Here is a 12,829-nt window from a genome sequence, read left to right as displayed (position 1 = left end):
AATGGCGATTGCTTTAAATATCAAACCCCACCAACGTTAACCCCACATACCCTACCAGAAGCAGATGGGTCTTCGATTCAAGTGAATGACAATAAAAAATGGAAGTTTCTAAACCTACCGGAAGCACATGAGTCGTGGATTTTTTAGTGAAGAGGAATAGAAAATTTAGAAAATGACGAAACCTAACTGAGAAATAAACAAGAACGGCATATGATATGATAAAAAATTAGGTTTAGGTTTAGAAGAAACTTTTGTTTTCAATTGAGATGAAACGGTGCCGCGTTCTGTTCAAAATTGGAGATCAGGTAAAACGGATTGTTTCATTCTTACCCAGTCACATTAATTGTGTGTCTGACTTGGCTTCCTACGTGGAAACTCTATTTAAGTTCATACAATAACAACGGAGCGTGCAGACACGCTTTTAACGGACTTCCATTTAGGGACCTGAAATAGCGAATTCGTGCAATTTAGGGACCAGTAACAGACAAAAATTTGTTTAGGGACGAGATAATCAAAACAGGTATTCTTTAGGGACCTGGAAATGGGTTTTTTCATTTTAATTCGATTAAAGCATTTTGAAATTTTCTGAATAATTTGGGTTACACTCTGTTAAAGTTTTTCGGCCAGAAAATTAAAATGTTTTGGACAGAAGTTGTATACTTACACTGTTTGACTCACCCATGAGGTTTATGGTTAAAACTGTTTTTGCGTAAGAGTCATACCCATTAGATATAGAGAAAAATAAGCGCGTGTGCCATATATATGGGTGTGGCCCACGCGCATAGTGGAGTGAGTCTATTATTCACACACACCGTGGTCATCATTCTCCTTTATAAATTTATACTGTTTTAAGATGAAAGATCTAGTTTGATCCTTATAGTTCTATTGTCTTATAAGATTGCCCATAAATTAATTATTCTTCCTATTAAATCCGAAATAATTACAGTTTTATCCTCTCTTTTTTATGCAGACTCATTTCTTTTTTTTATGGTATATTTATATATTACTATATTAGTAATATTATGGACTATAGTATCATATTTTAAAAAATTTAGTGATTAATTACAATGACATTAAATTATATATACTCAATTTTTTACTTGAATTTATTTCAACAGTATAATCACCAAAGTAATTTCCGCTGTTCAATTATTTTCTATAAGTGGTGCCATATGTATTTTTCGTGCAAATAATATATTTTTTCAAAGAACAATTATTATTTAGCAGAAATTTACACATACATGTAGTAATGAGTAATATAGTTATTAGGTGTCTGTTGTAAATATTTAATCGGCCCAAAGGAAGACTAAATATTTGACTAGATATTACTATTTTTTACTGGATTACTACACCAAGAGAATCAACTATAAATCAACTTTTGATCCAAAGATTAGATTTGATGTCACAATGATTATCTTGAAATGCATTGTTATTATTATTGGTATATAATCACAATTTGGCATTTATTTATTTTTGTGAGCTCATTATTTTGTTTATACATTGCTCTCTTTACAGTAGAGGTGGCAAATGGGTGGGTATGGGTTGAGTTTAAATGGATAGGGTTATAAATGGGTACTACCCATTTATGACCCGTTTTAATTTTATATGGGTACTCATACCCTTATAACCCTATATAACCCTAACCCGCCCATTAACCCACTTTATATGAATAATGTTAAAAATTGACTTTTTAAAATTTAAAGTATATTATATTTTAATTGTACTTTTTGTGAGAATTAATGATTTTTAGAGAGAACATGTTCCGGAAAAAAATAATCTCCGAAAAAAAATTCTGGGAAAAAGAAGTTTCCGACAAAAAAAAGTATTTTCTGCAAAAAAAAAATTCCAAAAAAAATTATTTTCTGGAAAAAAATTTTCTGGAAAAAACTATTTTCTGGGAAAAAAATTATTTTCTGAAAAAAAGAAATTTCTGGAAAAAAAATTTCCGAAAAAAAAAAGGTTTTCTGGAAAAAAAAATATTTTCGAAAAAAAAAAATTCGAAAAAAAAAATTTCAAAAAAAAATTATTTTCCAAAAAAAAAAAATTATTTTCTGGAAAAAAATATTTTGGTTTATTATGACTTTTGAATATTGATTTTGAAATTAAAAATTTATTTGATATTCTAAAAAAAAATTAAAATACTCTTAAATTGACATGTGTCCTTCAATCAATTTTGCCTATTAGATTATTATGGGTAGAGTGTGGGTACCCATGTCAAACCCTTTTATAACCCTTATTTTAATGGGTTGGAAGATTTTTACCCATTTACACCCATCTAACATATAACTACCCTTTTATAACCCATACCCTTTATATAATGGGTGGGTAAATGGGTATGGGTGGGTAAATGGGTATGGGTGGAAATTGCCACCTCTACTTTACAGCTGATTTTGTTAATGCTTCTTCGGTTACTGCCACAATTAATAGCATTCCGATGCTTAGTGGTAGTAATTTTAAAACTTGGAAAAATAAAGTGACTATGGTATTGGGATGCATGGATTTAGACCTTGCATTGAGAGAGCCATGTCCTACACCTCTTATGGATCTAAATTCTTCTGATGAACTAAAGAAATTTAAGAGGTGGGATCTCTCTAACCGCATAAGTCTAATGATTATGAAAAATACCATCCTGGAGACTTTTCTGGACACCATGTCTGAGAAAATTGATGCTAAAAAGTTTCTTGATACTCTTGAAGAGCTTTTGTCTAAAAGCGATAAGGCAGATACAAGTGCATCTTTAAGAAAGCTTGTATCTATGAGGTATAAGGATAAAAGAAGCATAAGAGAGTATATCTTGGAAATGTTTCATCTTTCAGAAAAATTAAAGACACTAAAAATCGAAATTTCGGAAGACTTTCTCGTTCATTTAGTGTTGATATCACTTCCTCCCCAATTTGGACAGTTTGAGGTGAGCTATAACTGTGAAAAGGATAAGTGGACATTTAATGAGCTCATTTCTCAATTGGTGCAAGAGGAAGAGAGGATGAAACAATATAAGACTGAAAGTGCTCATTTTGTATCAACTTCCTCTAATTGTGGTAAAAAGAGAAAAGGAAAAGAGTTGCGGTGTCTGGACCACAAAAAAAGCAAAAGGGACCATCCGTTGGACATCAAGAAAAGAAGTGCTTCTTTTGTAAAGACCCTTCTCATATGAAGAAAGATTGTGCTAAATACCACACTTGGCGTGTGAAGAAAGGTACGTCCTTCGCTCTTGTTTGTACCGAGGTTAATTTGGTTTCAGTACCAATATATACTTGGTGGTTGGATTCTGGTGCTACAACTCACATAAGTATATCTATACAGAGTTGCCAGAACTACCGAAGACCTAGTGATGATGAGAAATACATCTATATGGGCACTGGAAATTCGGTTGAAGTTTTAGGCATAGGGACTTTTCGGTTGTTGTTAAGTACTGGTTTTTACTTAGAATTAAATAATACATTTATTATACCGTCATTTAGACGTAATTTGATTTCAGTTACTGTTTTGGACAAAGAATGATTTTTTTGTTTATCTGGAAATGGAATGTGTAATGTTTATTTTAATTATATTCTTGTTGGAACTAGTACTCTATCTAATCACGACAGCCTTTATTTACTTGATACGATAAATTCGTATAATGAGTCCCATAATGTTGAAACCAAAGGCACTAAACGCAAATTATCAAATGAGAACTCTTTCACATTATGACATAAGTGTTTGGGTCATATCTTTAAAAAGAGAATTGATAGGCTTGTGTTAGAAGGAATTCTTGAAAAACTTGATGAATCAAATAATAAATTTTGTGTTGAGTGTATAAAAGGGAAAATTACAAACAAAAAAGAATAGGAGTTGAGAGAGTTAAAAATGTCTTAGAACTGATACATACGGATATTTGTGGGCCATTTCCTACAGTTTCATGGAATGGTCAACAATACTTTATCACGTTCATTGATGACTACTCTCGATATGGTTACCTATACTTAATTCATGAGAAGTCACAGGCATTGGACGGTTTTAAGTCTTTCAAGGCTGAAGTTGAAAATCAACTTGGTAAGACTATTAAGGCCATTAGATCTGATCGTGGTGGTGAATACTATGGTCGGAATGATGGATCAGGCGGACAACGTCCAGGTCCATTTGCTTGTTTCCTCGAGGAGTGCGGGATTGTCCCTCAATACACCATGACAGGTAGTCCAAATATGAATGGTGTAGCAGAGAGACGGAATAGAACCCTTAAGGATATGGTAAGAAGTATGATTTCTCGTACAACCTTACCTCACTCATTATGGGGAGATGCAATAAAGACTGCAGCTTACATCCTTAATAGAGTTCCTACATCCAATCTTTTTTTATGGTTGTCTATCACCGAGAACCAAAATTAAATTATTCAAGTATTTGAGCTATGGCACCACCCTGGATTTTTAGGGAACCGTGCATTGATCTTGACCGCCAGGCTGACCGGCATGCTGCTTTACTAGAGGCGGATGAGGAGGTTCCGCGCTTATTGCATATGGAGGGGCACTTGTGTGCCAAGGCTCATCACAAGGTGCGTTTTTCATCATTTTTGGCTTGTAGATAGACTTTTTATTGTCTGTATGTTTGAAATACGTTCGTAATATTGTCGAAACTTCGTCGAAAGCGAGCCCAGTCCCCAAAATAATTCGTCCCAGAGAGGGAGAGAAGTGGCGGTAGCGCCAGGTTATAGTGGCGCCGCTGCCACTATATACTGGCGGTGCCGCCAGGATAAGCTGGCGGCTCTACCAATGACACTGGCGCCGTGATAATAGCGCCAGTGCCTCTATGGCACGCGACTCCCGATGCATTTTTGTGGCTATTCCGGTTCGATTTTTGATGATTCTCACTCCGTTTTGGTCTTTTTGTGTGTTTATTAGCGAGATGTGTTCCGTACGTCACGAAATTTTGTTGATGCGCGTATCTGGTACGATGCTTTGCCTGCTGCTATTCATTCTTGGGTAGATGCTACGGGATTTGGCCGTCTTGCTAGCGGCCAGTTTACTGCGACGAGGATCTATGAGAGTGTTTCTCTGCGTGCGCTGATGGAGCGGTGGATGGATACTTCCCACACTTTTCATTTACCGGTTAGGGAGCTGACAGTGACTCCTCTGACTTTTCGCTGATTACTGGGATTTCTTTTGGAGGCGCGCCTGTGCCTTTTGACGGTGGTTTGGGATTTTATCCTCAGAGGGATGCGTACATCTTCGAGATGCTGAGTTTCGTTCCGGAGATGAAGGGTCGTAGCATTCGATACCTTGAGCTGTATGACCGCTACAAGGAAAGCTTTCCCCGGACTAAGGACGAGGTTGATCTCATTGCCCGAGCTTTCTTTTGTTATCTGTTGGGGTCTACTCTTTTCTGCAGTTCAGGTGCGACTCTGCCACTCTGCGTATTGCCAGCCTTAGAGGACTTAGACGTGTTTAGTTCGTATGACTGGGGATCTGCTGCCTTGGCCTATCTTTACACCAGCATGGACCGAGTGGTCCGTGGGGGATCCCGTCTTTCTGGGATGTGGCCTGCTATACACGTGAGTTGTTTTATTGCTTTTAACTGCATCGTGCTTTTGATTTCATTATCTCAGCTGTTCTTATTCTGTTTTTCAGATCTGGTCCATCCAGATGGGCCTTCTAACTGGCTTTGGTGTTCTTCCGGGGTTAGGATACCCTATGCTGAGATTCTAGGACTTTTCTCGCACTTTGACACAGAGCCAGGGAGCTGAGTGCAGAGGCAGGCTAAACGAGTTGGCATGGACTGATGTGAGTATCGAACTCTATTTTTGAACTACTCTAGGTATCTTTTGCAATGTTGACCACCGTTCTACTGATTGCAGGTGGATGCTTCTTGGAACACTCCTCTTGGAGTTCGTTGGCCTCGGTTGGTACAGGGTGCTGTAGCGAGATCGAGCCTGCGTTATCTGATGCATGGCCCGAGTTGTAAATCCTGGTTTCTAGAGGAGCGTGTTCTCCATTGGTGGGGTGGCCCACGTGTCCGTATGGTCCCGTTTGGACCCCCTTTGTCGATGCTGCGTGGCAGGGACGTGGTATCGACTGCGCTTCGACTGGATCTGAGAGGTTACCCTGCTACTGATCTGGTATTTGTTCCTCAGCTGAGCTATCTGGATGATTTTACCAGACATCGTCTTTTGGGGAGGCTTCCATTGGACGGAGTACCCATTGTTCAGGTTCAACAGGCGGCTGCAAGGCCACAGGTTCGTGTCATTCTTCTGGTTTTTTCTCTTTCTGGGTTTTTTCTATCTTCTTGAGTTCTCTCTTCGGTGTTCTGTCAGGGAGGTGCTAGACGTGGGTCTCGTTCTGTCCATGCTAGCATAGACGGTCTGGGGTCTTTTAGTCGGGTCCTATCTGGTAGGCGAGTTGGTGCTGCTGACATAGTCTCTGGTTCTTTGAGTCAGATGCCGGAGAGATCTGCACGTTACGGTGGCGTGCGTGGGCCTGTCCAGGACTCTGTTCCTCTATGCTATAGGACGCATTCTTTTGCGCCTGCTGACTGTACCCATGTGAGTATTTCCCTTTTCTGTTCTTTTATTCCAAGGGCTCATTTTCCCTGTTAGACTAAGTGTCTTCTGCTGGTTTTCAAATGTCGGTGTCTGACGTGGGTCAGTTGGCCGATGCTGCTTACTACTGGCGTGATCGCTTGTGCACTGTTTCTGTACAAATGAGGGTAAAAACAAATATGCAATATTTCTATCCTATATGTATGCATGTATTCAATTCTATAGCTCTGACTGCTCTCCGGTTTCTTCTGTAGTTGCGCATTGACGATCTGGAGGAGCGAGTGCGTCTGACAGGGCTGGGTCCGGCTGACTGTGACATTCCTCCTGGGTTCCCTGGCGGCGGAGGTGGACTTCGTGCTGGTGATCGTGGAGGTGGAGCCGGTGGTAGGCGAGGATCTAACATCTGGGGCGGTCGTGGAGACTTTGCTTCGTCTTTTGGTGGCGAGCAGTCTGGGCGCCATTCTGGTGACTCGCTTTCTAGGAGCCGTTACGGACACTCGGAGGCCTTAGAGCAGGATTTGGACTATGATAGTTAGGCTTGTATTGTATGTTTGTTACGTTTTGAACATTTTTCTTTTATTGATGATTGTGAAGGTTGTCACAATATTTTATACATTCAGCAATCTGGACGCTTTAATTTGTTTGGTATATTTGTGTTAGTCTTTTCTGGCCTCTCTATTTCAGTTTTTGGTTTCTGACTAGTGGAGACCCGATGTCCCCGATTCGCTGGTGGAGACTTGATGCCCCTGGTTCTTCTACGGGTGGAGACCTGACGCTCCCGGTTCTCTAGCTGGTGGAGACCTGATGCCCCCGGTTCTGCTACTGATAGAGACCTGATGCCTCTGTTCCTCTGCCTGGTGGAGACCTGATGCCCCTGTTTCTCTGGCTGGTGGAGACCTGATGCCCCCGGTTCTCTGGCTGGTGGAGACCTGATGCCCCCCGGTTCTCTAGCTGATGGACACCTGATCCCCCCGGTTCCTTGGCAGATGGAGACCTGATTCCCCCGATTCTGTGGCTATGTGGAGACCTGATGCCCCTGGTTCCCTGGCTTGTGGAGACCCGATGCCCCCGGTTCTCTGACTGATGGAGACCTGATGCCCCTGGTTCTTCTGTTGGTGGAGGCCTAATCCCCCCGATTCTCTGGCTGGTGGAGACCTGATGCCCCCGGTTCTCTGGCTATTTGTGAGGTTAGTGCCCTCGGTTTCTCGGCGATGTAAGGCTAGCGCCTGTGGTTTCCGGTTGATGGGGACCTTCAGTCCCTGGTTTTCTGGGGAAATGGGGCTAGCACATGTGGCTTCTGCTTACGGCGAGGCTAGCGCCCGTGGTTTTTGGACGATGGGGACCTTAATTCTCCCAAATCTCCGGATGAGGAATTCTTCTGTTCCTTTTGTGTGGTTGGGGAAGTATTCTGCTTCTCTATTGGAGGACTTTGATGCCCCCTGCTATCAGATTTTCATCTCTGGGTAGCGGAGGCATGTCGCCTGTTGTGTAATTTATTTGGAGGTAGAGGCTTGTCGTTCGTTGATCTTTGCGGTTCTGGAGTTTTCTTTGGAGGGTACCGGCCTTGAGGTTGTCGTTTTTGGAACTTATTCCTGCAGGTAGCGGTCTGGCGGTTGTTGTTTCTTGTGGTTATGGAGTCCAATTTTCCGAAAATTGGCCCTATTTTATGATTTCATGCGGAGCGGGCTTTGCTCCCTACATCGTACTCTGTGTTGCCCCCCATCAGAGCGTTTAGTTTTCTGGTCCGAGGATTTCTGGTGTAAGAGGTTGGAAACCCGTCTTGTCTCTTGGAGGAAGGCCCGACGCCTTTTCTGCATACTTCTGGAGTAAGGAGGCGGAAGCTCGTCTGACTATTTCTGATAATAAGGCCATGTTGTCTGTTCCATAGTGGAAAGTTTGGTGCTTGTTGTGGGGACTTTGATACCCCTTGATTCTGGGATGAAGACTGTGATTCTCTATGACATATGGGATAAGAGTTTTGATGTCCCCTCGAGATTCTGGGATTCCATCTTAGGATAGTGATGGCATGTCTGCATGAAGCCTATTGAGAGGACTCTGACGCCAACTGTCGTCTGGATTTCCATCTCCGGGTAGCAAAGGCATGTTGCGTGTCTGCATCTTTTTGGTAGTATAGAGACTTGGGAGTCTGCTCTGGGGGCCTTGATGCCTCCTGCTATCCGGATGTTCTTCGTAGGCGGTAGAGGCATATCGCCTAAGTTCAATATGAGGCCTGAAACCTGTGATGAAGGTGTTTGATGCCCCTGTTATCCAGATTTTTATCTCAGGATGGTAGTGGCATAGTGCCTGTTCCGGGTTGTAGAGGCTTGTAGCCTGTGGTTCTTGAGGTGTATCCTGCTTGTGGGAGCTTCTAGGCCTGCTGGGGACGTCCAAATTTGCAAAAATCGGCCCCAATTTTCATTTTCTTGAGCTTGTCTATTGTAGACTCGGTATTGCCCCCTCATTGAAGCATTCAGTTTTCTGACAGGATGTTTCAATGAAGAGTCTTGCTCTTGCTTCGCTCATTCTGGCTCCTACAATCTGGCTTTGGCTGGATCGATCTGTGATTTCCATGATAGCTTATGCGCATTTCAACAATTACATGGCGCAACTGGAAAGTGTATTTGATTATTATTATCATTTTGTTATTTTCCATTGTCTCAAAGATTATGCTTTAGAATTTATGATCGTTTGTCTGTCTTTTCTAGATACATGTGCTGGTCAATAATCATGGCATGCATGCTTGATAAAAGATCTATATTGCTAACTCATTGAATAACCGGTACAATTGAGATACTTTCTGTTTCAAGGGGCCATACCCCTGTCGTCAATTAGTCCTTGCGGATTTTCTGGATTTGACTATTTTTTATGAGAGTCTTATGCGGCTCGCAGGCGTCGAGAGGAGGTCTTGTAGCGCACTCCTTCTTCCACTCTTTAGATCGTCCCGCTCTCGTAGATAGGTGGGCTGCTGCTTGGTGGTGGACTTCTTTGTTGGTGGTGATTCCTATCCGGGCTAGACGTCCGTGCTAACGTGTGCCTCTACTGCTGGACGCCTTTGAGTCATGTAAGCCTTCCGGTTTGTGGCCAAATCTTTTTATGCCAAGAGACCTCTGAGAGATCTCTTGTGGGTACTACACCGCAAGCCACTATCCCCTTAAGATAGCTATCCGGTTTTTCTCATGATTCGGGAGTAAAGTCTCTTGTGACAGAATTATCTCTAGAAGTTATTCACTTCTTTGTACCGGTTATTGAATGAGCTAACGACATAGCTCAATCTCATCAATGCATGCATATATGGCTATTGAAAATAACATTTCCATCAGGCAAGACATCACATAAATGAGCAAAATATATTACATCATCCACTCTGGATCTTTAATGAAATGAAAAGTTTGAAAATAATCAAATGCAGGAAAAGCATCATGAATAGATCTCCTAGAGCCTAAGACTTGGGATGGGTCCTTGTATCTGTCTTGCTCGAGATGCGTTCGATCCGGGCACTAATTACTCTTGCTTCTTATGCTTGGTCTTTTCTTGAAATTGACGTAGGACACTAAGTCTGTAATTCAGCTTTCCCGAGAATTCAGCTGCTTTATTCGCCTGTTCAAAAGTGGTTGGAACCCTCCGATGTTCCATTCGATTGGTCTGAAAAGCTAAGACTTCTGTTTTTCCATTTGGTGGTTCCGGAAAGTTTACGCCTTGTTTATTGAAACTTATGCTGTTTCATTCGGTTGTTCTGGAAAGCTGAAACCTCTGTCGTTTTATCTGGTTGTTATGGGTTACTGATTTTGGAGTCGTGGAAGACCCGTTCTGATTCTGCAGCAAGCCGAAAACCCGTTCTGCTTCTGTAGGAGGCCAGAAGCTCGTTCTAACTCTGTAGAAGGCCGGAAGCCTGTTCTGACTCTATAGAAGGCCGGAAGCCCATTTTGGTTTTGTAGGAGGCCGGAAGCCCATTCTAATTCTTTAGGAGGCCGGAAGCCCGTTCTGATTCTTTAGGAGGCCGGAAACCCGTTCTGACTCTGTAGGAGGCCGGAAGCCCGTTCTGGTTCTGTAGGAGGCCGGAAGCCCATTCTAGTTCTGTAGGAGGCCGGAAGCCCGTTTTGACTCTGTAGAAGGCCGGAAGCCCATTATGGTTCTGTAGGAGGCATGAAGCCTGTTCTGATTTTGTAGGAGGCCGGAAGCCCGTTCTAACTGTATTTTGGAGTCGTGGAAGGCCTGGTAAAAACCTCCTTCTGATCTGTCGGCTGTCCGGGTCGCTAATTCCTGAATCATAGTAGAGCCATTTTTCTGGTCCGTTGGATGCTTGGGTTGCCGATGTTGAGGTCGTGGTAGGACCGTTTTGATTTGTTGGACTAATTTGCTTAACATTCTCGATGTTGACTGGGTACTGGACAGAGCAGTCAGTAGCATGGCTGTAAGACAAGGGGTTAGTGAGTGATGCATGTTGTTGCATCCACAAGGGGTTAGTATGATAGCATTTTATGATATGGATGCATGATATGTTATGCAATGCAGGGTTAGTTTTGAACACATAGCACGTAGCAGGTTTGGCACTTAGAACAGTTTGATATCATAGAGACATGTTGTTCCTTCCAACATTATTTGTCCCACACACGTGTTCTGGGCGAGGTTTATTCCTATGTGGTTTGGTCTGGACCCTCGCATCGCAATGTAAGAGTCGGCGTTCCTGCAGAAAAGCTCTGTTCTAGCAATTCTAATGCGGATAAACATCATTTGTCGATGTAATGACTTTAAATCCCTTTCTGGAAGCAGTTGAAAACATGTAGGGTGGACGTGGAAGTCCGTTTTGAAATCTGGAATTTGATTTAGCCTGGCGGCTGTATCTAGCGAAAGGAGTTTTTACTAGACTAGTTATTGGAGGTTTGATTAAGCAAAGGTGTATCACTTAATCGGATTCGTTTCTTTTAGGTCTGGCCTAATTGGAAGTTTTGAAATTCTGGTTTTGAAACTGGAAAATTTGTTAGGCCGGACCTAGGACCAAATTGAAATAGTAGTTTTTGAAACATTAGATTTAGAATCATTACATTGACAGTCATGCCTCAAGTACAATCATTATATTGGGTTGATCCTAGAGGGTAGTGTCTAAGATGGAATGGTGTGGGCTGAGTCATTGGTTTTTGGTAGTAACCGGCTTAAGGCTCACACACACATATATACCTTCGATAGGTCTCCTCAATCACGAGTACAACCGACCGAGGTACTGGGCTGTGAGTGATACTACTCTGTATAAGACGTTCTGGACAATGAATATAGAACCAGAGCATGAGAGCGGCTATGAGTATCGGGGCTGGATAGGGACTCCAAAAGAGTAGGTGAGAAGAGAAATTTCTAATGCAATGCAACAGGTGCGGATATGTCTGGAAAATAAAGTCGGTGATCGATAAGGCGCAAACCGTGCGGTTTAGGTCCATGGCAACCGTTATTGAAAACAATTCTGAAAACGTTTTTATGTTTTAAAAACAGTTGATTTTAATCCCCAGTGGAGTCGCCACTATGAGCGGAGCGGGGTTCGGGGACCGCTCGCCCAAGGCTCATGGCTAACTTTTCGATCTGGAAATGGTTTGGAAAATGGAATCGCCAACTAGTTCAACTAGGAAATGCCTTTTAACCGACTGGATAGCCTTACTCGCCTCCGGTAAGACTATTGTAATACCCCAAAAATGTTTAATTATCTAATTGGACCACGTGTACAGTTTGGATTCGCCAAAATGGCGTTATCGGAAAGTTTTCCGATAAGATTAAGATAAATAAGTTTTACCAGGTCGGTTTTGAAAAAGATTAGTGCGGAGAATTTAATATTATATTTCAATTCAAAAGTTTGAATTGGAATTAAGAGGAAAAATATCACGAAAAGCTCAAATTAAAGTGCAGGGGTCGAAAATAGAAAGTATAGGTTTTAACGGGAAAGTATTAATATCGAGTTTTGTATTATTTATTCGATATAAATAATACGTATAAGTTATAAATAAAGTGTTAATTTATTTAGCTATGGACTAAATCGTACAAAAGAAAAGTTCAAAAGTTATTTTGTAACAAGGAAAGAAAGCAAGGGTTAATGAAGCACTTTAACCATATTATATATATATATATATATATATATATATGTATATATATATATATAATCTAATTCAAAGAACAAGGATCAGAAGAAGGAGAAGAGAGGAGTCCAGAAGCTTCAGTTACATCGATCGATACCGTCGTTTCGCTGCCGTTTCTCCGTTCGACGTCCGATTCGAGCGATTCAAGCAGCGATCTCTTCAGAATCGAAAGCCCTATCGTCTCCCAGCATCAATTGAAGGTAAA

At 41.6% G+C, this 12,829-nt stretch overlaps 1 protein-coding gene across 1 annotated transcript; it reads left to right on the top strand.

Annotated features, from left to right (window-relative positions):
- The first annotated feature begins 2,347 nt into the window (after positions 1-2,347).
- LOC126672388 (uncharacterized) lies at positions 2,348-3,154 on the top strand. The gene has a single exon (XM_050366338.1). It carries the CDS (start codon positions 2,348-2,350, stop codon positions 3,152-3,154), a length of 807 nt encoding a protein of 268 aa, XP_050222295.1.
- The last annotated feature ends 9,675 nt before the right edge of the window (positions 3,155-12,829 follow it).

Source organism: Mercurialis annua, linkage group LG3 (assembly GCF_937616625.2).
Source record: "Mercurialis annua linkage group LG3, ddMerAnnu1.2, whole genome shotgun sequence".
NCBI classification, from domain to species: Eukaryota; Viridiplantae; Streptophyta; class Magnoliopsida; order Malpighiales; family Euphorbiaceae; genus Mercurialis; species Mercurialis annua.
This window is presented reverse-complemented; position numbering and strand designations above follow the sequence as displayed.